Source organism: Phacochoerus africanus, chromosome 5, assembly GCF_016906955.1.
Source record: "Phacochoerus africanus isolate WHEZ1 chromosome 5, ROS_Pafr_v1, whole genome shotgun sequence".
In the NCBI taxonomy this organism is placed as follows: domain Eukaryota; kingdom Metazoa; phylum Chordata; class Mammalia; order Artiodactyla; family Suidae; genus Phacochoerus; species Phacochoerus africanus.
This window is the reverse complement of record NC_062548.1, coordinates 8,761,804-8,784,828: the sequence shown is the minus strand read 5'-3', so window position 1 is coordinate 8,784,828 and position 23,025 is coordinate 8,761,804. Positions and strand designations below refer to the sequence as shown.

Below are 23,025 nucleotides of genomic sequence, written 5' to 3'. Positions count from 1 at the left end.
ATTTCTTCTCAGTATAGTATTCCAATTTACAAAGAAAACACAGCTATCAGATGCAGAATTTAAACATTTAAATATAGCCATTCTGTGGAACCTTCATCAAACCCCCAAAACAGTGACCCCGAGAGCTCCCGTTTCAAATCCCCTAATCAGCATATTATGGGAAAGGCAGTATCTGATTTGGGGACACAAGAAGAATTAAAAATTTCTTTCATAAGAAACAGAACAGAGTGCGAAGAATTTAAGAAAAAAAAAAAAAACCTCAGAAACACAAGATAAAAATCCATTGGAGAGAAACAGATAACACTGTGAAACAGGCAAGCATATTGTTTGTTGAAAGGCTCAATGGATGACACATGGGATGGCAAGTGGTTCAAGTTGAGTACCAAAAGACAATGCATCTACGCTTCTGAATCTTAAGCACTTCCACTTAAAACACCTGATTTCCTTCCCACCACTCTCAGAGTGTTGCTCTGACAACGTGGTCCTAGTCTTCTCAGGTAGGGGGATCAGGAACTGCTCCAGCACCACCAGCAGCAGCAGCTACAGGCTCTGCTTCTTCCCAGAATCTTAGACGACAGACACTCCTGGCAGATCACCCAGAGTCCTTTAGACCTCCTGGGCGCTGAACCGCTTAAATACTAGTGGGAAGTCTCAAACCTGAGGAAGACCGTCTAACCCTAGATTCTTCCCCCTAACTTAACTATTAGAACCTCTATCTACACTGGGCGAGTGTGCCCCATGGTGAGAATGGGCTGCCTCTATCTCCTACGCTATGGAAGAAAGAGAGGGAAATCAGGGTGGCAAGGCGATCAGAAAGCTCCCTACTACGTCGTGGGGGCTAAACATTCCTTTTCCTGCTCGCCCGCCTCCCGAAACTTAGCTGGCCTGTTCGCCCGGCTCCTCGAATCGCTGGAGAGTTGGTGGGCTTCGTGGGGGCATCAGGAAATCCTGCCTTTTTAGGAATTCAACTAGAACTCGGGGGTTCGAGGATGAGAACAGATTCCTTTCCTGGAGAATGAGGCTGAACAATAAAAGGGAGACTTCGGGAAGAGCCAGCCTAAGGGGAACGGCGCCTCCTTAGCCCCTGCCCCGGTCCAGGCTCAGGTGCACAGATGCCCCCGAATCCTCCTAATCCTTCAGGCCGTAGGCTGCACCTCGCCTAGAACTTCAGAACCTAAATCGTCCGGAGCGGCCGGCCAACACTGACCTCACCTCGCAAACCTGAAGGAACTAGCGAAGTTCACCAGCTCCTCCCCACGTTGCCCCACCAGCTACTGCTGCAGCTGCGCGGTCGCCTCACGGCCGCGCGCTCGGCAAACCTGAGGTCCTCGCCTCCTCTCTAGGCTTCCCGAGGGGGGGCTTCCGCATCTCTACTGTCCGCCCGGTGGGGGCGCGCCCTCCCGACATGCCCCGCGCGCCGCCGGGGCGCGGAAACCTGCCGTGCGCGCGCTCGGCCCCCTGCAGACGCGCCGGGAAGGGCCTCCTCCCCGTCCCCGGGCCCCGCCTGGATCCCGGTCCCAGGAAGAGATGGCACTTAGCCCTTCGGCGGGAGGCGGCGGCCGCAGGTCCGAAGGCCATCGGCCTCGGGGGCCCGCCTGCAGCCTGCCGGCCTTTCCTCCGACCCCGCCCCCGGATCGGGGGCAGAGGAGCAGCATGGAGGCCGAGGACCTCCAGGAGGAGCTGACCTGCTCCATCTGCCTGGACTATTTCGAGGACCCGGTGTCCATCGAGTGCGGCCACAACTTCTGCCGCGACTGCCTGCGCCGCGGTTTGGCTCCGGGCTGCAACCAGTTCCCCTGCCCCGAGTGCCGGCGGCCGTCGACGCCCTCTGCGCTGCGGCCCAACTGGGCCCTGGCCCGGCTGGCGCAGAAGGCGCGGCGCCGGCGCGAGGGCCCCGCGTCCCGCGGGCTGTGCGACCGTCACGGGGAGCCGCTGCGGCTCTTCTGCGAGGACGATCAGCGACTCATCTGCATGGTGTGCAGGGAGTCCCAGGAACACCAGGCCCACACCATGGCCCCCATGGACGAGGCCTTCGAGAGCTACCGGGTGAGCCGGCCGTTGCAGGGTTGCCGGAATTGCGTGGGCACTTGTACTGTTTACACTAGGTGGCCGCTTTTGCCGCTGGAAGCATGAAACGCCCCCGTGGCCCCCTCCCAGGCTCAAAAAAGTTAAGCTACTCACCGATCTCCGGGCTGGAGTTAAAACAGGGATTGGGAGGGGCGTGTAGTCCTCCTTGCAGAATTTTCAAGGGACTGGCCTCCTGGAGTTTAAGACAAACATTGTAGAAGGTTATATACCAGTGGTGTCCAATAGAAACAAAAAACACGAGCCACGCATGCTACTAAAGTGTTTTTCAGTGGTAAAAAGAGACAGGTGATGTTAATTTCAATATTTTTTTCAACTACATCAGTAACATTTTATTACTTAAGAGAATTTTTAAGATAAGCAGACGAAAAACCACGGGAAGAGCAATAAATAATATATTTTATTTAACCCTCTTTTTCCAAAATATTATCATTCGGTATTAACTGATAGGAAAAATTATCAGTGAGATCGTTTACTTTTTCTTTCATGGTAGGTTTTTGAAATCTGTGTTTGCTTCACGTTGACCGCACACACCAATTGGGACTAGCGGTATTTCAGATGCTCCCGTGGCTGAGGTCTGCTCTATTGGACGATATGGTTTATACCTACAAATATCATAGACCACGGAGGATTTGAGAAAAGCCTGGCTGAGGGGATGGATCAGGATTTTGTGAACTAACTTCTTTCATCAGTTGGGAAAATGAGTGTTAGAATTTGGAGATGATCTGTTCTTCCCATCTTAGGGGTTAAGAAGCTTCGCTTGAATAAATCAGTGTGTCATACGCTACTCCAGCCACATTGGCCTTCTTGCTTTTGTTTCAAGCCTGTTCTCTCTCTCTACCCATACTTCCCATCCTTTAGATCCTTTTAGAGTTTAGCTTGAAGACCTTCCTTGCGCATCCTTTCCAGAGTAGCCCCACCCCCTTCCGTTACTGACGGTGTCACTCCAGTGGTCTCCATCTGAATGGGTTTCTAGTAAGTACTTGCTGAATACACGAATTTCATGACAAGTTAAAGTGGATTGTAAACCGTCAAATGCTGTACAGTTTTTTTATCAACTGACTACAAACAGGAAACAGGTGCGGTTAGACTAGAAGGGGGACATTCGTTTCTTTAGTCAGTCATCTTTACTGATGCTTACTGTATGCGAGGCATTGTTTTAGAATCTTAACAGAAATGGATGAGAAAGACACGGGCCTTGTCTGGTAGGGGACTTAGGCAGGCAGACCAATAACTTCAGCGTGTGTGAGAGTTACCAAAGTTGGTACCAGCCCACAGAAGGTTTGAGGTTAGCGCGATCAGACAGGGGTGAGGCGAGGCTTCCCAGAGAAGTGAAACATGAGTTCACCCTTGAAGGATGTGAGCAGCAAGGTAGGGGAGAGGATTGTCAGGCCAAGGGAACAGCATATTCAGTGTGGAAGAGCATGTGATAAGTAAGGGAACCAGAGGATGTTTGGGAGTGGGGCCCACGGGAGAAAGGAGGGTAGGAGTTGAGGCTGCAGAAAGAGGCAAGGGCCGTGTCACGGAGGATCTTGTTCCACCACACTAAAAAGACCGAGCTTTCTCTTTCAGGGGATGGGGAGTCATGGAAGGATTTCCAGGCGGCGGGGAGGACATGAGCAGTTCTCTTGTTTTAGCTGAGAAGGCTTCTTGGAAGAGGTGGGATTTCAGGATTCACCAAAATGGGCCGGCAGGTAGGGAGAGCGTGGGTAAGGGTACCACTGGGGTGGGTGGAGTGTCATGAGGCTGACTGGCCAGGTGTTTAGAAGGCAGGTCATGAGGCAGAACTCCTCAGTATCTCACCTTTTCTGACCCTCCTCTGCTTCGTCACTGCTCTGTTTACCCACCTCCGCCTCCACCCCCACCCCAAGCTGGCCAGAAAAACAATAGGTTGCTCGGGGTGGAGCTACCGTTTCCACCATCCTGCTACCAGCACTTGCTTAGATGGGTGCACCATGTCTTAGACGTTTGGAGTTGCCTAAGTCCGTGGAAACCATCTCCCATCCTCTCCTCACACCCGAGCCCTGCAGACAGTGTGCTAGGTGCTTCCGCTTAGGATCTGGGCCCCTGAGCCGTGCATCCAGGAAACCTACTTTGATGCCTTCCCAGCCCACTCTCCTTGCTCTCTTGGGCCACACCAGGGATAAAGGACACATATTGGGACTACCTGGAAGCACTTTTAAGAAATATTATCCACTGCTCCCCCCCCCTCCGCCCCTGACCCGGGGTTTCGATTCAGTCTGTGGGGTTCTTGGCGTCAGCATTTTTCAGAGTTCACTAGGTGATTCGAATGTACAGATAGGATAGAGAACCATGGACCTGCATGCATCTTAAGACCTTCACAAAGGGAAATCTCAAAAAATCTTTCAGAGCAGAAGTTGTTTTCAACAGAGTCATTGGTGATGGGGAGAAAAAGAAAACAGAGAAAGAGAAATAGCTTCGTAAATTTCAGGGGGCAAATTGTTTGCCTGAAAAAGAGCTTCCTTCCCTCACGCCAGTGTGTAGTCTGCTGACTCTGGGAGCTGATCCCTGCATTGCTATTCGTTCCTTTAGCCAATATTTCTTGAGCCACCCGTTTTGTGTCAGACGGTGTTCTGCCGTACTAGACCCAGCACTGGGAATACCGTGGTGAAAAAGCCATGGAGCTTATCGTCTAGGCGAGCTGAAGGGTAGGAGGTAAACGATAGACCAAGAAATAAAATAATCGCAGTTGGCGACATGTGCCGTGAAAGAAATCAGCTGCCACGCCAGAGAAGTGACCAGGGCTTTAATAACAGGATCGCCTTCTCTGAGGAGATGACATTTCAGTTGAGACTTGATGGGTAAGGAGTCAGCCATCCGGCAACTGTGGAGAGAAGGTCACAGCCGGGACAGCAGATTCAAAGACCCTGAGGCTGAGACGAGCAGGACGTCTTTATGGAAGGGAAAGGTCTGTGTATCACGTGCAAGGGGAAAGGTGGCATGAGATGAGCTGGGAGATGCAGGCGAGAGCGGGGTTACGTTGGACTGTGTGTGTTTGCATTTTCCTGGTGGTGAGAAGAGCCAATGGAGAATCTTAAGCAGGGGACTGACATGAGTTGACTGGTTTTTAGAAGGTTATTCTGGCTGCTCTTTGGACATTGGCTGGGAGAAGGACCAGATTGGAAGTAGGGAGACTGGTCATGAGGTTGCTGTCATTGTCTAGGCAATGGGTGATGGTGGTTTGACCTAGGAGATGGTAGTGGGGACGGCAGGTAGGCAGATTTGATGTGTATTTTGGAGGCAGACCTACCTGCCTTGATTGGATGTGGAGGTTACAGCGACTGAAATTCACAGAACCTAAGAGCTGGGATGGTGTTTAAGAGACCATCCCATCCAGGTGTCATCTTCTAGGTAAGGAAACTGCCACCCAGGGGATGGGTGAGGCTGACTTAATCACAGATCCATAGCTAGTCTGTGAAGGTCTAGACTGAAACTCAGATCTGATTTGAAGTTTAATGTCATTTGAACTCCTTGATCACAAGTCAACAAACGTCTTCATTCTATAAGTGCACGCTCTTTTATTTTTGTTTTATATACACACAATTGTCTGTTAAATGAAGAGAAAGTGGTTTTTTTAAACTAGTACCCTAACCAGCTTTGAAATGCTCAGTGTTGCTCTCCTGCCACCTTGTGGTGACTTCTGTTACTGCAGGGAAGAAGAAGTTTTCTAATCTCCCAGGAGAGTTCCTAAATTTACTCAGGGGTCCTCTTAAGATGCTTACTATGGCAGGATACAAAAAGACTTAGATATGATGGAAAAGGATAATTCATACATACTGGAATTGTTAAGGGCTTTTAAAAGTTGGAAAGTTCTATTTAAAATACATTTATTTATTTATTTTTTGTCTTTTTGCCTTTTCTAGGGCCGCTCCCATGGCATATGGAGATTCCCAGGCTAGGGGTCTAATCGGAGCCGTAGCCACCTGCCTATGCCAGAGCCACAGCAATGAGGGATCTGAACCGCATCTGCGACCTACGCCACAGCTCACGGTGACGCCGGATCCTTAACCCACTGAGCAAGGCCAGGGGTCGATCCCGCAACCTCATGGTTCCTAGTCAGCTTCGTTAACCACTGCACCACGACGGGAACTCCAAAATACATTTATTTTTATTAGCAAACAAAGGTGAAAACTTAGAGCATTCAGAGGAACTGTTTATCTCATTATAGGCTTCACACATACATCAGATTTGACAGTGATATATTTAACCAGTCTGCCTCTGTCTCTAAGGTCATGCCTGACATTCTGCTATTTTTTTTTTTTCAGCTTTAAGAAATGTATTTTTTTATTGAAGGATAACATACATAGAGAAAAGTGCACAGATCTGAGCATAAGTGGGATATATTTTTACAAAGTGAGCATCCAGGATACCCCAGCAACCAGCTCAGGAAAGAGAACTTGCTAGTACCTGCAGATCTTTCCTCATGCCTTACCCCAATCTTGACACACTCCCACCTCAAATGTGACCCCTGCTCTGACTTCTGTAAGCATCGCTTATGTTTGCCTGTTACAGAAGCCAAGCAGAATGTTTTTGTTTTCTGTTTTTGGCTTGATTTCTTTTGTTTGGCCTTAGGTTGGTAAAATCCATCCATGTTGTTTGGGGTGGCACTGCTCTGGTCAGTCTTGTTGTGTGGTGGTCCAGCAGCTGTGTAGTGGTAGACACTCAAAAATGGCAGCCAAAAGGAGATGCAGGTGGCCCCTAGCAAAAGAAGCTGCCTGGACAGCTGTTATACATTCTGCTGTTAAGTGCTGCCCCTCTGCTGCCTACTTTGTTGATTCTAATGCACCCCTTTTTTTTTTTTTTGGCTTTTTAGGGCCACACCTGTGGCACATGGAGGTTCCCAGGCTAGGGGTCGGATTGGGGCTGTAACTCCTGGCCTATACCATAGCCACAGCCATATGGGATCTGAGCCTCGTCTGTGACCCACACCACAGCTCATGGCAACGCCGGATCCTTAACCCACTGAGCGAGGCCAGGTTTCAAACCTGTGTCCTTACGGATGCTAGTCAGGTTTGTTAACTGCTGAGCCAAGACGGGAACTCCTAATGGACTCAATTTTAAAAAATAACTTGTTTGGGTTTTTAAATTAAAAAAAGAATGTATTCCTCTTGTAGAAATTCTGACAAAACAGAAATTTATAGAATTTCTGGTTCTCCGCTTCCAACTTCCAAGCCATTCCCATCCCCCCGAAATAAGCAGTGCTCATACTCCTTAGGCACATATCCTTCCAGATTTTCTTCAGTTCAAATACAAACATGCAGACATGCACAGACATACGTATATTCTTTTCAAAACAGAATTCTGCAGTATATGTTGTTTTACAGCCCAGTTTTAATTTAGCATGTGAGTATACAGAGCGCTACCCGGGATTGAGGGAGCGTATCAGTATACCGTAATAAGTCCCCGCTGATGGATGATGAGTGATGCTGCAGTGAACATTCCTATACATTGTAGTTTTGCTAGTGCTTTGTTGGGTATTATTATCATAAATAGGATTATGCACATTTTAAATTTCGGTAAATCCCACCACTTGCTCTTCAAAAAGACAGGACCTTTTTTCTCTTCTACTCTTAATGCCTGTGCCAGGTAGATATAACGCTCGAAATAATTTCTAGCTTTTTCTCTACTTCATAGGCAAACTGTACATATTGTTTTGATGATTTGAGACCAGAATAGTTATGCACTGGCCTGAGGTCGTCTTCAGCATTTTCTTAACGTCAGCCTCTGTTTGGATTAGGTGACTTTTAGCTCTTGAACAAAGAAGATACTTGGAGATGATTTCTTGCTTAGATGTGTTTCTGCTGGCAGGGAAAACTTCTGGAGGCTCAGTGTCATCTGACGGCCAAGTTGGAGAAAGCCATTGGTTTGCAGGACTTGGAGAAGAAGAATACTGCAGAGTGGAAGGTAACAGTAGATGTGGTTGGGTATATCTTTTCTTCTCTCTCTCTTTTTTTGGTCGCACCTACAGCATGTCGAAGGTCCTGGGCCAGGGATTGAACTTGCACCACAGTAGTGACAATGCCAGATCCTTAACCTGGTGAGCTACCAGGGAGCTCCCAGTTGGGTATTTCTTGGGTTTTGCTGGGAGGAGCTTGCAGGGTCTCAGCAGCTGTCAGGCCCCTTGCAGATAAGTGGCTAGAAGAGGAGGTAACTCTCTGCTGACCTGTGGCTCTGGGCAACTTGAGTTCCGATACACTTCATCCTGTTACCTCACTTGGCTCCTTAGGTTGGAGTTGATTTGGGCCCATGGCATTGGGGAAAGCAAAGGGGACCTTGCTTCCAGAGATGCTAGTCTGGGTGGATGGCATGACATGGGCGCACACAAGCACATCTAAGACTTAACTAAATGGCTCTGTGGTAACAAACCTGACTAGTAGCCATGAGGATGCGGGTTCGATCCCTGACCTCGCTCAGTAGGTTAAGGATCTGGCGTTGCCGTGAGCTGTGGTGTAGGTCACAGGTGCGGCTTGGATCTTGCATTGCTGTGGCTGTAGGCCGGCAGCAGCTGTAGCTCCAATTCGACCTCCACCCTTAGCCTGGGAACTTCCATGTGCCACGGGTGCAGCCCTAAAAAAGCAAAAAAAGAGAAAGGCTTAACTAAATGATAGGTGTTGTGAGAGCTAAACGCAATAATAGATGTGCAGATGCATTTTAGTTTAAAAAGTATTCAAGCCTGAAGGGATCTGGGAAGGCTAACTAAGAACATGCCACCTGATGGCCGTATGTATGCAACGGGTCACTTTGCTCTGCAGGAGAAATTAGCAGAACATTGCAAATCACCTTTGCTTTAAATAAAAATGATAACAGGTAATTTCAAAATGTGTATAAACAAGGCATTGCTATCGGCAGTAGAGACTCAAATGTTAGGAAGAATGAAGTAAGACTCTGAAGACTAGGACAGAGATGTCAGGTCGGTATGGAGAAAGGAGAAGGGGAAATTTGTAGGGGGCGGGCAGGGGCTTTTCTGGAGGAGGCGATTGGGATGGAAGGATCTTGGAGTTGGGGGGAGTCGTGTGCACGGAATCTAGGCACCAGGGGCGGGCAGAGCAAGGACTGAGCACCTCTCCTGGGGCTGCAGGAGAAGATGAAGAATCAGCGCCTGAGACTCAGCGCGGAGTTTGCAAAGCTGCGTCTCTTCCTGACTGAGGAAGAGCAGTTGTTTCTTCAGAGACTGAGCCAAGAAGAAGAAGAGACGAAGAAGAAACAGAGTGAGAAGACGTTCAGGCTCAGTCAGATGGTCAGTGCCTTGAAGCAGCTCATCTCAGAGGTGAAGGAGAAGAGCCAGGGCCCCGAGCTGGAGCTGCTTCAGGTGAGAGGCTGGGAGACGGGGTCGCCAGCTTTGCGGGGTTTTCCTGGCCATCACTCCCCCAGCTCCCTCTTGTCTCTAGAGCTGCATGTCCTTCCTGGTGAGTGGGTTTAAGAGAAGGCATGGTTTCCCTCTGTTGCTGTTTGTGGTATCATTGCCATCACACAATTAAAGAGGCAGAGATTCACCATTCAAAGGCGATTAATGTGACACGCGATACTTAGATTCTCTTGGTCTAATAGTTTATCCAGGACACAAAGCACAGCTAAGACTCTTCCATTCATCTTATGTATATGTTTGTCATTCTTAGTTAAAACCACAAAACAAAGCAGACATAAAACCACAAAGTGGACAGTTGTATCAATGGTTTTTAAGAAATTTTTTTCTCTTTAATTTTCTTTAATCTGGAACACTTCCCTAGCCATTTTTTCTTACATGGATGAGTTTTAAAAATTTTTTAAATTTAAAAAATTTAAAAATTTTTTATCACTTAATGAATTTTACTACATTTACAGGTGTACACCAATCATCACAACCAAATTTTGCTGTGTCCAAAATTTTGTATCAGTGGTTTTTAAGAAATTTTTTGTCTTTCTTCTTCTTTTTTTGCTTTTTAGGGCTGTATCCAAGGGATAGGGAAGTTTCCAGGCTGGGGATCAAATTGGAGCTACAGCTGCCAGCTGTGCCACAGCCACAGCAATGTGGGATCTGAGCCACGTCTGCACAGCTCATGGCAATGCCGGATCCTTAACCCACTGAGCAAGGCCAGGGATTGAACCAGCAACCTTGTGGTTCCTAGTTGGGTTCGTTAACCACTGAGCCACGATGGAAACTCCCTACTTTCTTTTTTTTTTTTTTTTTCACATTATCCTCCATCATGTTCCATCACAAGTGATCAGTTATAGTTCCCTGTGCTATACAGCAAGATCTCATTGCTTATCCTCTCCAAAGCAATAGTTTGTGTCTACTAACCCCAAACTTCCAGTCCTTCCCACTTCCCTCTTGGCAACCACAAGTCTGTTTTCTGTGTCCCTGAGTTTGTTTCTTTTCTGTAGATAGGTTTGTTTGTGCTATATGTTAGATTCCAGATATATGTGACATCATGTGGTGTTTGTCTTTCTCTTTATTTTATTTTATTTTATTTTTGTCTTTTTGTCTTTTTGCTATTTCTTGGGCCACTCCCGCGGCATATGGAGTTCCCAGGTTAGGGGTCGAATCGGAGCTGTAGCCACCGGCCTACACCAGAGCCACAGCAACGCGGGATCCGAGCCGCGTCTGCGACCTACACCACAGCTCACGGCAGCGCCGGATCGTTAACCCACTGAGCAAGGGCAGGGGCCGAACCCGCAACCTCATGGTTCCTAGTCGGATTCGTTAACCACTGCGCCACGACGGGAACTCCGTCTTTCTCTTTCTTACTTCACTCAGTATGAGTCTCTAGTTCCATCCATGTTGCTGTAAATGGCATTATTTTGTTCTTTTTTATGGCTGAGTAGTATTCCATTGTGTATATGTACCACATCTTAATCCATTCATCTATCTTTGGACATTTAGGTTGTTTACATGTCTTGGCTGTTGTGAACAGTGCTGCAGTGAACATAGGGGTGCATGTATCTTTTTCAATGAAAGTTATGTCTGGATAAATGCTCAGGAGTGGGATTGCTGGGTCATATGGTAGTTCTAGATTTAGTTTTCTGATGCACCTCCATACTGTTCTCCATAGTGGTTGTACCAATTTACATTCCCACCAACAGTGCAGGAGGGTTCCCTTTTCTCCACACCCTTTCCAGCATTTGTTATCTGTAGTCTTACTAATGATGGCAGAAATTTTTGTAAAAAACATTTATTTATGTATTTTTTGTCTTTTCTAGGGCTGCTCCGGTGGCATATGGAGGTTCCCAGGCTAGGGATCCAATATGAGCTGTAGCTGCTGGCCTGCGCCACAGCCACAGCAACGCAGGATCTGAGCCGTGTCTTCAACCTACACCACAGCTCACGGCAACGCCAGATCCTTAACCCAGTGATTGAGGCCAGGGATCGAACCCTCAACCTCATGGTTCCTACTCAGATTTGTTAACCACTGAGCCATGACAAGAACTCCGAAATTTTTTTTCTTAATTTTTTTTTTTTTTTTTTTTGCTTTTAAGGGCTGTACCCACGGCATATGGCTAGCGGTTGTATCAAACCTGTAGCTGCTGGCCTATACCACAGCCATAGCAGTGCAGAATCCGAGGTTTGTCTTTGACCTAATAGGGGTCGAATCAGAGCCGCAGCCGCCAGCCTATGCCACAGGCACAGCAACATGGGATCCGAGCTGCATCTGCGACTTATACTGGTGCTTATGGTTGGGTGGATCCTTAACCCACTCAGCAAGGCCAGGGATCGAACCTGCATCCTTATGGATACTAGTTGGGTTTCTCAACCCACTGAGCCATGAAGAAAAGACGATGTTGTGTTAATCCATTGGCTTTGGCAACGTGAGATCATGTGTGACACTGACAGAAAAATGCCTGCTTACGGAGTGAGGGACACATCTCAAGGGGAAGGTATATGACTTACTTCTTTCTTTCTTCACAGAATCCAAAAGATGTGTTGACCAGGTACGCGCTCTTGCTTTCATCTGGAGGCCTGAGTAAATGGGGAGAGTGGAAACAGGGCCTGGGCTCAACCTGGGCCCTGGCGTGAGGGGCTGTGGATGGAGGAGGAATCCTACTCGTCGCTCTGGCCACAGGAGGAATGGGAGAGAAGCAGTCTGAGCTTTGGGCCTGGGACCTCCAGGTGGGAGTTGGGGGTCTTGGCGGTCCTAGTTGTCTCCTAAGAGCAGCCTTCTGGACTTTTCTTAGGTGTGAGAACCAGGACGTCAACTATTCCCTTGAAGTTCTGCATGTGAAGACTGTGTGTCAGCTTCCAATGGTGAAGGAGCTGCTGAAGCGATTCCAAGGTGAGCACAGTTCAGGCGGGTTGGAGCTCCCTAGACATCTTTCAAGTCAGAGAAGGAACAATGGGAGAAGTCTGGAAAGGAAAGAGAAAACAGGGCATGAGCTGACAGGAGGATGAGGAAAATGGTACCAACTCCTTAGGGATACGTGGATATAGCTTCATTCAAGAGACATCCGCTTAACACACACTGTGTGTTTGAAGGGAGTGGTGCAACAAAAAGAAAAAGGCTTAGGCTTCCCGAGAATACGTATGCAAATTGGAGAGACAGACACATGTCACTTACTGTACTAGAGTGGGATCCAGTGTTCTTTGTGCTGTGAGTAAAACAGTAATGGAAGAACAGAGGAGGGCCTCTGTTGGGGGTGAGGTGGGAAGGTTTTCACAGCAGAGGGGACAGTTGTTCAGGGATGTGAAGGATGAGTAGGGGTTTGCCAAGTGGAAAATGAGGGTATCCTCTTCCAGGCAGAGGCGGCAGCCTGAGCCAAGGTGTGGAGAAGGAGCGGGAGGGTGTCTGGTGTGACTCAGCCCTAAGGCGCCTGTGGGGAAAGGCAGGAACTGAGGTGTAGGACACACTGCAGATAAGCCTTGTGGATCTCGGGCAAGTGCCAAGGCCCATACAGGCTGTAAAGCTCTGCACTCAGCTCTCAGGTCCCATCCCTGCTTCGGAACCACGTGTGGACGTCCGCTTCCAGCTCAACTGAAGTGACAGCGACTGGATTTACTCTTTTGCCAGAGACTTCGTTGAGTTAAAAATAACCCCAAACACAAACCACACGAACCAACACTTTGTAAAACCCTGGCCTTCAGGCAGTGGGCCGTGACCCATGGGAAGTGTGAGGTGAGGTGAGCCCTGTGATGGTCCCAGCCCAAGAAGATTGATGGGAATTTAAAAAAAAAAAAAAAAAGAACATCCAGCAACGTTAAATCACAGTGTCTAGCGTACAGTGAAAGATTACCAGGCAGGCAAAAAGGAAAACACGACCCACGACGAGGAGACTCATCAACTGAAACCAACCCAGGATTGAGCTGGATGCTTAGAATAAGCACAGACGTACATAACAGTTATTATAATTATTTTGTCAAGAGGCCTATAGGGGCATGGAAGATATAAAAAAAAATCCCAGGTCCGACTTCTGGAGATGAAATCTGTGGTGACAGACGAAGAATGAACTGTTTGGGCTTAACAGGGGATGAGACAGTGTGTACAAGAAGAGCTTCGCGAACGTGAAAAGGTGGAGCACTGGAAACGATGCAGAATGAAACAGAGGAAGAAACCTGAACCAGTGGAAATGGCATCAGCGAGCTGCGGGACGACTGCCTGCAGCCTTCTGTGCTGGGCTCCCTGGAGAAGAGGAGTGGAATGGGGATGAGGCAGGAGAAACATTTAAGGAAGCAATGACCAGCGGCTTTCTAGATTTGATGGAAGGTATGAGTGCACAGATCCAAGAAACTCCAAGAATCCTCAGCACGAGAAAGATGATGAAAACGCCACCAAAACCAGTGATAAAGACAAATTTCAAATGCAACAAGTGTAAGAGGCTGTGTTACTTAACAGTGGAACCAAGATAATGATGCCACGTTACTCCCTGGAAGCTATGCAAATGGGCACAATCTTTAAAGGACTGAAGGCAAAAGCTGTTAATCCAGAATTTAATTCCTGGCAGACGTACCCTTCAAAAGTGAAACAAAGATGTTTGCTGATATCCAAAAACTGGAAGAGTTTATCAGACCAGCACTGCAAGAGATGTTACTGGAAGTCCTTCAAGCAGAAGGCAAGTGATACCAGATGGAAGTCAGGTCTATACAAAGGAGTAAAGGATCTTCTGAAATAGTAAAAAAGAAATACATATTTTTTCATTATTTAAATCTCATTAAAAGGTAATAGGGATTGTTAGTTTATGTGTTAATTTGACTGGGGCACCAGGTGTCCAGATTTTTGGCCAGACATCATTTTGGGTGTTGCTGCAAGAGTGTTTTTGGATAAGGTTACTATTTAAATCAGGAAACTTAAGTAAAGCAGCTTGCCCCCCGCCGCCCCCCGCAAAGCTGGTGGGCCTACTCTCATCAGTTACAGGCCTAACTAGAACAGAAGGCTGCCCTTCTCCTGATCAAGAGGGACCTCTACAGTAGACTGCCGGTAGAGGCAGTTGGACTCCATCTGCAGCTTTGGTTCTTTCTGCCTGGTGGCCTTTGAACCGGAACATCAGGGTTCCCTGGGTCTCGAGCCTGCTGTCACGTCAGTGGATCTGGACTTGCCAGTCACCATGATACATAAGCCAGTTCCTTCTACTCTCTCTCTGTACATATGCATACATCACATTCATTCTGTCTCCCTGGAGAATCCTGACGAACACCATAACTGATGTTTAAACACAGGAAATAACATATTTTTATGTTAGCAACATATTTACAAGTAAAATGCACAGTAATAGCATGATTGGTGGGGGGAGGAATGGAAGTCTCCTCTTCTACAGCTCTGACACGTGAAGAGGTATAGGAAGCACTGGAAGACAGGCTTTCAGGTTAAAGGTGTGTGTTAGAAACCTCACGGCAAACCGCCAAAAACATGACAGCTCGTAAGTCAACAGAGGAGATAAAGTGGAATCATAAAACTACGTACTTGGTTAATCAGAAAGAAGGCAAAAAAGAGGAAAAACGAATAGGACAAATGGAAAACCTAAGATGACAGAAGTCATACTAAGAATCATATTAAGTATAAATGGTCTGAATATCCTCCTCAAAAGGGAGAGATTGGTTAGACTGGGTTAAAAAAGCCAGACCAACTCTATGCTGCAAGAAACAGACCTTAAACATCAAGACCCGTGTGTGTGAAGAGTAAAACGGTGGAAAAAGATACGCCATGCAAACAGTGAAAAGAAATTTAGAGTGGTGTTATAAATATATAGATTTCAGAGCAAAGAATATCACCAGAGATAAAGTCAATTCCTAATGATAAAGGGGTCAGTTTATCAGGACATAACAGTGCCGCACATTTATACACCTAATAACAGAGCTTCAAAACGTATTAAGCAAAAACTAATAGAGCTGCAAGCAGAAATAGACAAATCCACAGTTATAGCTGGGATTTTCAGTGTCTTTTTAAAATAATTTTTATAACAAGTAGGCAGAAGAGCAGCAAGGATTATCGACTGAATAACACTATGAATCATCTTGGATAACACTGTCAACCGAAAACTTTCCTGGTGGCTCAGTCGGTTAAGGATCTAGCCTTATAACTACTGTGATGCAGGTTCAGTACCTGGCCTGGGACTTCCACATGCCAGGGGCATGGCCAAAACCCCCAAATTAAAATAACGCTGGCAACCAACTTGACCTCACCATTAACATGCCTACCCCACCCAACAGTAGCAGAATACACTTTTTTGAGTGTACAATGGAACATTTCCCCAGGTAGAACAGCGAGGGCCACGAGACATATCTCAGGCTTCAAGCCGTGCAGAATCTGTCCTCCGACCGCAGTGCCTTTGAATTGGAAGTCAGTAAACAAACAAATCTTTGAGAAATCCCCAAATGTTAGGAAGCTAAATAACACACTTGTCCATAACCCATGAATTGAAGGTGAAATCAATAGGGAAATTAAAAAGTACCTTGACCTGAATGAAAAGGAAAACACAGCATGTCAGACTTGTGGGCTACAGCTGAAGCAGTACTCGTGGGGAACCTTCTAATGCTAAGCACCTCATTGGAAAAGAAGAATGTTCTTAAATCCGTGACATCAGTTTCTGTCTTACGGCGCTGGAAAAAGAAGAGCAGATCCCCAGAGAAGCAGAAGAATGGAAGTAATAAGAATCAACATAAATCGTTGCAATAGAATATAGAAAGACAACAGAAAAAATGGTTGGAACCAAAAGCTGTTTCTTTGAGAATATCAGCTTTATCGCTGTGCTTTAAGCAGAGGGACCAGGAAAGAGAAGACATAAATGACTAGTATCAAGAGTGAGGGAGGCACCATCGCTGCAGCTTCTGGAGACATTAAAAGGATAGTAAGGGAATATTATGAGCAACTTCATGCCGATAAATCTGACAACATAGACCAAAGCTGACTCAGGAAAAAACAGATAACTGGAATAAGCTTATTTCTATTAAAGACATTCACATTATAGTTAGAAACCTTCCCAAATGGCTTCACTGGTGAATTCCCCAAACATTGAAGAAATACCTCTTCTGCAGAGTCTCTTAATAAGCTGTTGAAGAGCCTGTTCCCCATTTGTTCTATGAGGCCTGCATTAGCCTGATACCCAAAGCAGACAGAGATTCCAAGAGAAAAGAACTCCAGGTCGATATCGCTCATGAACAAAGAATTCTAAAGAAAATTTCAGCAAATCGAATTCGACAATGTGTAACACATCACAGCCAAATGGGATTTAGCACAGAAAATCAGACTTGGTTTAACATGTGCAAATCAGTGTAACAGGAGCAAATAAAAGAAAACTAATTGATCACTTCAGTAGATGCAGAAAAAAAAAAAAAAAAACCTTTGTCAAAACCAAAACACACAACAAACCAAAGAGCCATGGAGAGCATGGGAGGGGAGTGAATTCGGAGGCAGGAAGTGAGGTGCTGAAGATCTGAGCAAAGACAGGGGCGGTGAGAGGGCCGAGGGAGAACTTGAGTGGTGGCGGTTGGGCGGTGGACTGGGTGGGACTTGGTGGGTCATCAGCTGCCAGGGCCGGAGGGGGAGAAGGATCCAACAGCGCCAAGGTTTCCAGGTGTGTTTGGCTGGAGGGAGAGAACACAGAAAACCAGTCATCCGAGTGTGAGGGAGGATTAGTCCCGAGGGATGGAAGGGGATGCAGGATGCCCTGATTTACATGCTGAGTTACCTGCTGGGGGCTTTCGGACGTGCCTGGTGAAAGAACCAGTAAGGAGTCCTTGTTCATGCGACCTCTGCGTGCATCTGTAGGAAGCACCTGATTCAACAAGGCAGCGTCTCTTACGGGTTCTGTACATTTTATGCTGATAGTGAAGACGGGGGGCTGTGAAGTAATGGGCTCCCAACCTTCTGGGCCTCGGTCTTTTAGAGCAGCAGAGAAACGAAGATTTCAGGTTGCTGAAGGCCCTGCTCTGGTCTCTTGGGCCCAGCTGAGGATCAGCGGCGAGACCCGTCCCGAACAGCACTTGGTGGGACGAGAGGGGCGGCACTGAAGCCGGGAGGGCCGGGCATTTCTGGGGGAGGGTTGGTGGGAGGCTGTCACGGCTCAGCTCAGTTCGGCTCAGCTCTCATTTTCTCTGCAGTGCCTGTAAATCCCGCTCTGGACACAGCTCACCCCAAACTTGTCTTCTCCCAGGAAGGGAGATACATGAAAAATGGAGCAGCAGCAGCCGGCTCTTGGCCGTTGGCTACCGCCTGGAGCTACTTGGCTGGATGGAGGAGTCATCAGAAGACCGCAGGCTTTGTGGAGAGGTTTCGGCACCTGCCCTGTGTTTTGGGACAAAATGTTTTCACTTTGGGAAAATACTACTGGGAAGTCGAGAACCGAGGTGACCTGGAGGTCGCGGTGGGGGTGTGTCGGGAGGACGTCATGGAGGTGACGGAGGACTCCGAGATGTCCCCGCTTGTGGGCATCTGGGCCATCTGCTGGAGCTCTGCTGGCTTTCGGCCCCTCACAAGCCCCCCTGCGAGTCCCACCAAGCGGGAGCCAGCTCTCCACGGGGTGGGCGTTTTCCTAGATCAGGGGGCCGGGGAAGTCTCCTTCTACAGCGCCGCGGAGGGGGAGCACCTGCACACTTTCTCCTGCCCTGTCTCCAACCTCCGGCCGTTTTTTTGGTTGAGCCCATTAGCATCTTTAGTCATCCCACCGGTGACGGGTGGGAAGTGAGGCTGTCCTTCTCCGGCCCTCAGCTCCCACACATATGCACCCTCCGTGGTGCATCGGTGGTGTCCAGATTCCAGTTTCTTGTTTTGTTCAGCTCCCTGGACGTCCTGTGCCGACACAGATACGGGGACGCTGCCGGGCACCTTTCCAGGAGCCGCTGGCCCGCTTCTCACTTCTTCTGGTTCTTTCCAATTGAACTGCTCCCTGTACACTCTCTGGGTGCTTCAGGCCCATGTGATGTAGTTCCGGCCAACGAGTTACTGAGAAGGTCTCCCAGGGGCTTCTAGGGAAGGTCATGGAGCCCTTAGAAAGGGATGTCAGTGAGACACGGCCCCTCTCCTGCCGTCAGCAGCTCTGCTGAAACTGAGAGGAGCGCAGGGAGGATGAGAGGAAGGAGGCACGCGGGCAGTGTTGGCCGCATGAAACGGCTGGAGTGCCCAGATCCCAGATTTCTTACTGCGTGAGATTACTGCTCCCTTTTCGTAGAAGGCAGTTTTACTTGCGTTTTGATCACTTGCCGTCTGAAGTGTCCTGACCAGTGTTGCAGGCCCACAAGGTGGACAGCTCACTTTTTTCTGAAATTGGACAGACTGATAGCATTGCTTTTTTTCAGGCATGTAATTCCTCTTCTTTCCAGTAAGTACTGAGGTCCCTTCCTTGCCTGGGTTAGAGAATCATGGCAGACTTTCTTTACTCTTGCCTGTGCTGCTGCCCGACCATGTCTCTGCTCTCACGGGCTCGTCGTGTTCTGCCTTTGTCAAGTTCATGTATTGTGTGCCCGGGGCCATTAACACCAGGGCAGAAACGTTGGGAAACACTCAAGTATTCACCCGCTGTTAGCCTCTTCACATAATGCTTCTGCATGACTTCCAGTCGCCCAGTGAAGTGGACATTAAAATCCTGTCCTTACAAAGGAGAAAACAGACCTTTAGCATAACTCTAGCCGTACTGCCCAGCTGGGCTTGTTGAATCCAGGTCTGTCTGAGATGAGGGCCTCTGCTCTTTTCTCCTCCACGTGTACCTGTGAGCATTTGGAATGCTGACTCTCACTCACCAGCATCTGCATTTCGGGTTTTAACTCTGTTCCATGTTGTTATCCTGTGTATGTTTTTGCTCACCTTCCCGCTCTAGAACGTGTGCATTTAGAGGATTTTGACAGTCACTGGGTGGTTATTTAAAGATGGTGACTGTTTCTCTCTGGTTATAACGTCATGCACTTACTGTAGAAAATTTGGAACATGTAAAAAGTAAAGAAAATTAAGTTCCCAAAAATCCCCCCGCTACCAACCTGTTAATGTGCTTCCTCCCAGACATCCAGGAGACTTTCTGGCAGTAGTTTAACAAGGCTTCTTGGAAAACTTCTGGCACCTTTCCTGACCCCTCCTCCCCCTCCTGTGTCCCAGCCCATCCTGGGCTCACCTTCCTTTCGCCTGAGCAGTCGCCCTCATTCAGAGATTTCTGCTGAGTGCTTAATCTCCAAGATGCCTGCTGTTGGAGATGAATTCTGTCCTCCAAAGAAAAAGCTCTGTTGAAGTCCAGCAGGGGACGCTGACCTCACTCGGAAACTGAGATGTCGACCTTAGGATGGGGCCGCATCCAACGTGACGAGGAGCCTTATCCCCAGAGGGAATGCTGTCCGCACGCATACATGCACACGGAACTGCTGCGGGAGAGGTGCTGTCACAAGCCAAGAACCTCCTGATTTCAGACGTCTCGGCTCCAGAACTGTGAGACAACATCTCTCTCTTGCTTTCAGCCACCCAGTTCATGGTACTTTGTGATGGCAGCCCCAGGCGTTCCCTTCAGTACGGTGAGGTTAAACTCATATATGACGGCAAGACAAAAAGTTTAACAAAAATTTTTCCTGCCCTTTGGCCTCCTCTCTCCCTGCCCACTCTGTGCCTTGTGTATCTCGTGCATCAACCGAACCTTCCCTACCAGCAGGCACACCTGCTCAGCCGTAAAGGGCACCATTCCCCCAGCATCAGGCCAACTCCTTAAAGATAGCATTCCTTCTTGATAAGGAGTCACTTGGTGCTTCGATCTGGATTGTGTAAACGGTCAATAATACATCCTTTCATGTACAGCCTTCTGTCTCCAAAAACATAGACCTGCCTTCGCTTCTAACAGGCATCTCAGGCCTTTCTGAGATGCTCATCCCAGGTTATCCTCAAATTTGACTCAAATCAAATTTCCCACTTCTTAGATGGACCTGTTAATTTTTTGTTGGCAGTACCTATGTTGTTAATTTCCAGTCCTTGGGAAACTCACCAGTGCATTTCCTCTACTCTTCCGTCGTCGGGGGTGGAGGTGGGGGGGTGTTGAACCAGGTTGATTGGTTCCGCTACAGAGTCTTTGCTGTCTGACCTCGGGGAGGCTTTGTGAGCTGCTGGGTAAACAAAACTTGATCTTTTCAGCCTTGGCATTCCCTTTACGTTTTCTGTCATGGAAGTTGATTCCAAACCTTTCCCTCTTAAAGCAAAAGCCTTCATACTCCTGTAGGGGAGGTAAAAAAAGGTCCCTCCTACTTCCCTGAGATTTTTAGCTGGGATGCTAACAAAAAGGCAGATTAAATGAGAAAAACAGTTTTATCAATGCACATGGCACACATCACCCAGGAGAAACATACAATGAAGACTTAAAGCAGTGGTGAAGAGTTCTGGCTTTCCTTTGCATCTTCAACAAAGAACAATATAGGTGTGTGGAGAAGTGTGAGGACACAGGAAGGCAGTTTGAGGCTTCCAGGGGTTGCAGACTGGGAGGGGAAGTCTATGCAAGGAAAGCAGCAGGCTCTTCTGGCGCTGCCTCTGGGCTGAGTGTGTCTCCGGTGAAGGGGGAGTTTGTATTCTGCCTTTAGGATGTCTGGATTTGCTGCTTCATAAATGCCTTCAGCTCAAAATAATTTTTATATCAAAGAGGCATATTTTGAGGTGACATTCTGGTTTCCTTCACTGCTTCTTATTGCCAAGAACTTGCATCTGAGAAAAAAAATTTTTCTTCGCACTTTACCCATCTGCTTAATGCTTCTTTGCCTCTTTTAGGGGCTTGATATTGGACCCTCTCTCACCTCCTCAGGTATGGGGTGGGACCCAGGTGTCATATTTGTTAAAAATCAACTCCTCTAATACATCTGATGTACAAACGGGATTAAGAGATGTGTCATAGTTTCCTATTTTCCTTAGTTTCTCTGAATTTTTTACTCTGTTAGTGTGATAAAGAGTTTTTTATAGCTTTTCTCAAGTTTATTTCACCAGCAATGAAGACTCCCCAGGAGACAGTTTGGCAACCACTGTTTATCTTGCACTTTCTTTTTTATTTGTCTTTTTAGGGCCGCTCCCATAGCATATGGAGGTTCCCAGGCTAGGGGCCCAAGTGGAGCTATAGCCGCCGGTCTATGCCACCGCCACCGCAACTTGGGATCCGAGCCGCGTCTGCGACCTACACCACATCTCACTGCAACGCCGGATCCTTAACCCGCTGAGCGAGGCCAGGGATTGAACCTGCGTCCTCATGGTTTCTCGTCGGATTCGTTTCCACTGAGCCACGACGGGAACTCCTGCCTTGCACTTTCTTGAAGTGATCTTGACCGTCTCACATTTCAACCTAGATTTGGGCCCACAGCCCCCAAACTTGGTGGGCACATGCTTTAAGCCACCCGTTCTGTGTGGCCCTGGATTAGGTTCTGCTAAAGTCTCCTCCCCTGGAGACCAGGCTTTTGTTAAGGAAAACACAGGCACATTTTTTTTTTTTTTTCCTCAGGGTTTTCTATTCTTCCCCTCCCTGCCAGAGTCATAAGGTTTCTCAGCTTTTCACTCTGAGACTTTGGTGGGGTTCCTGGAGGTAAAACCCGTCAAACTATGCAACTCCCCCAATACTGAAGCCCCTCTAAGTTTCTTACTTTTAAGCTAGCCCACCCTCAACCTTCAGCAATTCATCACAACTACCGTTTAAGTATTTCAACTGGTTGTTGGCTCCAGTGGACTTGGCTTCCAAGTTGAGCAGACTCAGCTTCAACTCTGCGAATGTGCCTGTGTATCCAGATTTTTGGGTGGCAGTTTGTCATTAAACCTCAGTTCTCTGATGGGTCCAAGAAAAGCCACTGATTTTCAGTGATCTTTTTCTTGTAAGGATGTAAGTAAGTTATGATCTCCAGATTCTTTACATGTTGGAGCTGAAACTGGAAGTTTTCTTTTATAATATTAACATAGCTTTCTTACAGAGCTCTATAATGGTTAATTTCATGTGTCGATTTGACTGGATTAAGGAATGCCCAGAGAGCTGATAAAACACCTCTGGGTGTGTCTGTGCGGGGCTTTCCAGAAGAGGTTAACATTTGAATCCATTCCCTAGTGTGGGTACACGTCATGCAGTCTGTTGAGACCCTAAATAGAACAAAAAGGCAGAAGAAGGGCACATATGTTCTCTGTTTGAGCGAGGATATCCATCTTCTGCCTTTGGATTTCCGTGCTCCTGGTTCTTAGATCTTTAGGCTTGACTGGGACTTCCCCCATTGGTCTCCAATTTTGGGGCCTTTGGACCTCACCTGGAACTTACACCATCAGCTCCCCTGGTTCTCAGGCCTTTAGACTTGGCCTGAATTAAACCACCAGCTTTCCTGGTTCTCTAGCTCTCTGCGGATTGTGGAACTTCTTGGTCTCCGTGACCACATGAGCCAATGGCCAGTGACTCTTTTATTGATTCTGTTTCTCTGAAGAAGAAACTTGACTAATTTCACTTCATATAGTTGGGTCTTGGTTTTTTCCTGTACGGCCTGTAAATTCTGAACTGTTATTCTAAACCCACTCATCTTTAAAGTTACTGTTTGTGTAGTTGCAT

At 47.6% G+C, this 23,025-nt stretch overlaps 1 protein-coding gene across 2 annotated transcripts; it reads left to right on the top strand.

Annotated features, from left to right (window-relative positions):
- The first annotated feature begins 1,391 nt into the window (after window positions 1–1,391).
- TRIM4 (tripartite motif containing 4) lies at window positions 1,392–21,571 on the top strand. 2 transcript variants are annotated; one of them, XM_047779602.1, is made up of 6 exons: window positions 1,392–2,046; window positions 7,915–8,010; window positions 9,185–9,415; window positions 11,990–12,012; window positions 12,256–12,353; window positions 17,662–18,007. In XM_047779602.1, exons 1-6 carry the CDS (start codon window positions 1,528–1,530, stop codon window positions 17,856–17,858), a joined length of 1,164 nt encoding a protein of 387 aa, XP_047635558.1. In that variant the 5' UTR covers window positions 1,392–1,527; the 3' UTR covers window positions 17,859–18,007. The 2 variants fall into 2 exon arrangements, with proteins under 2 accessions (XP_047635558.1, XP_047635556.1); XM_047779600.1 differs by having other exon boundaries at window positions 1,395–2,046; window positions 17,609–21,571.
- Window positions 21,572–23,025: the final 1,454 nt, after the last annotated feature.

Coding starts and splice junctions, on each gene's coding strand:
- TRIM4 (XM_047779600.1), top strand. CDS start 1,528: ATGGCACTTAGCCCTTCGGCGGGAGGCGGCGGCCGCAGGTCCGAAGGC. Junction 12,013..12,255: donor CCAAAAGATGTGTTGACCAG/GTACGCGCTCTT, acceptor GACTTTTCTTAG/GTGTGAGAACCAGGACGTCA. Junction 12,354..17,608: donor GCTGCTGAAGCGATTCCAAG/GTGAGCACAGTT, acceptor TTTTCTCTGCAG/TGCCTGTAAATCCCGCTCTG.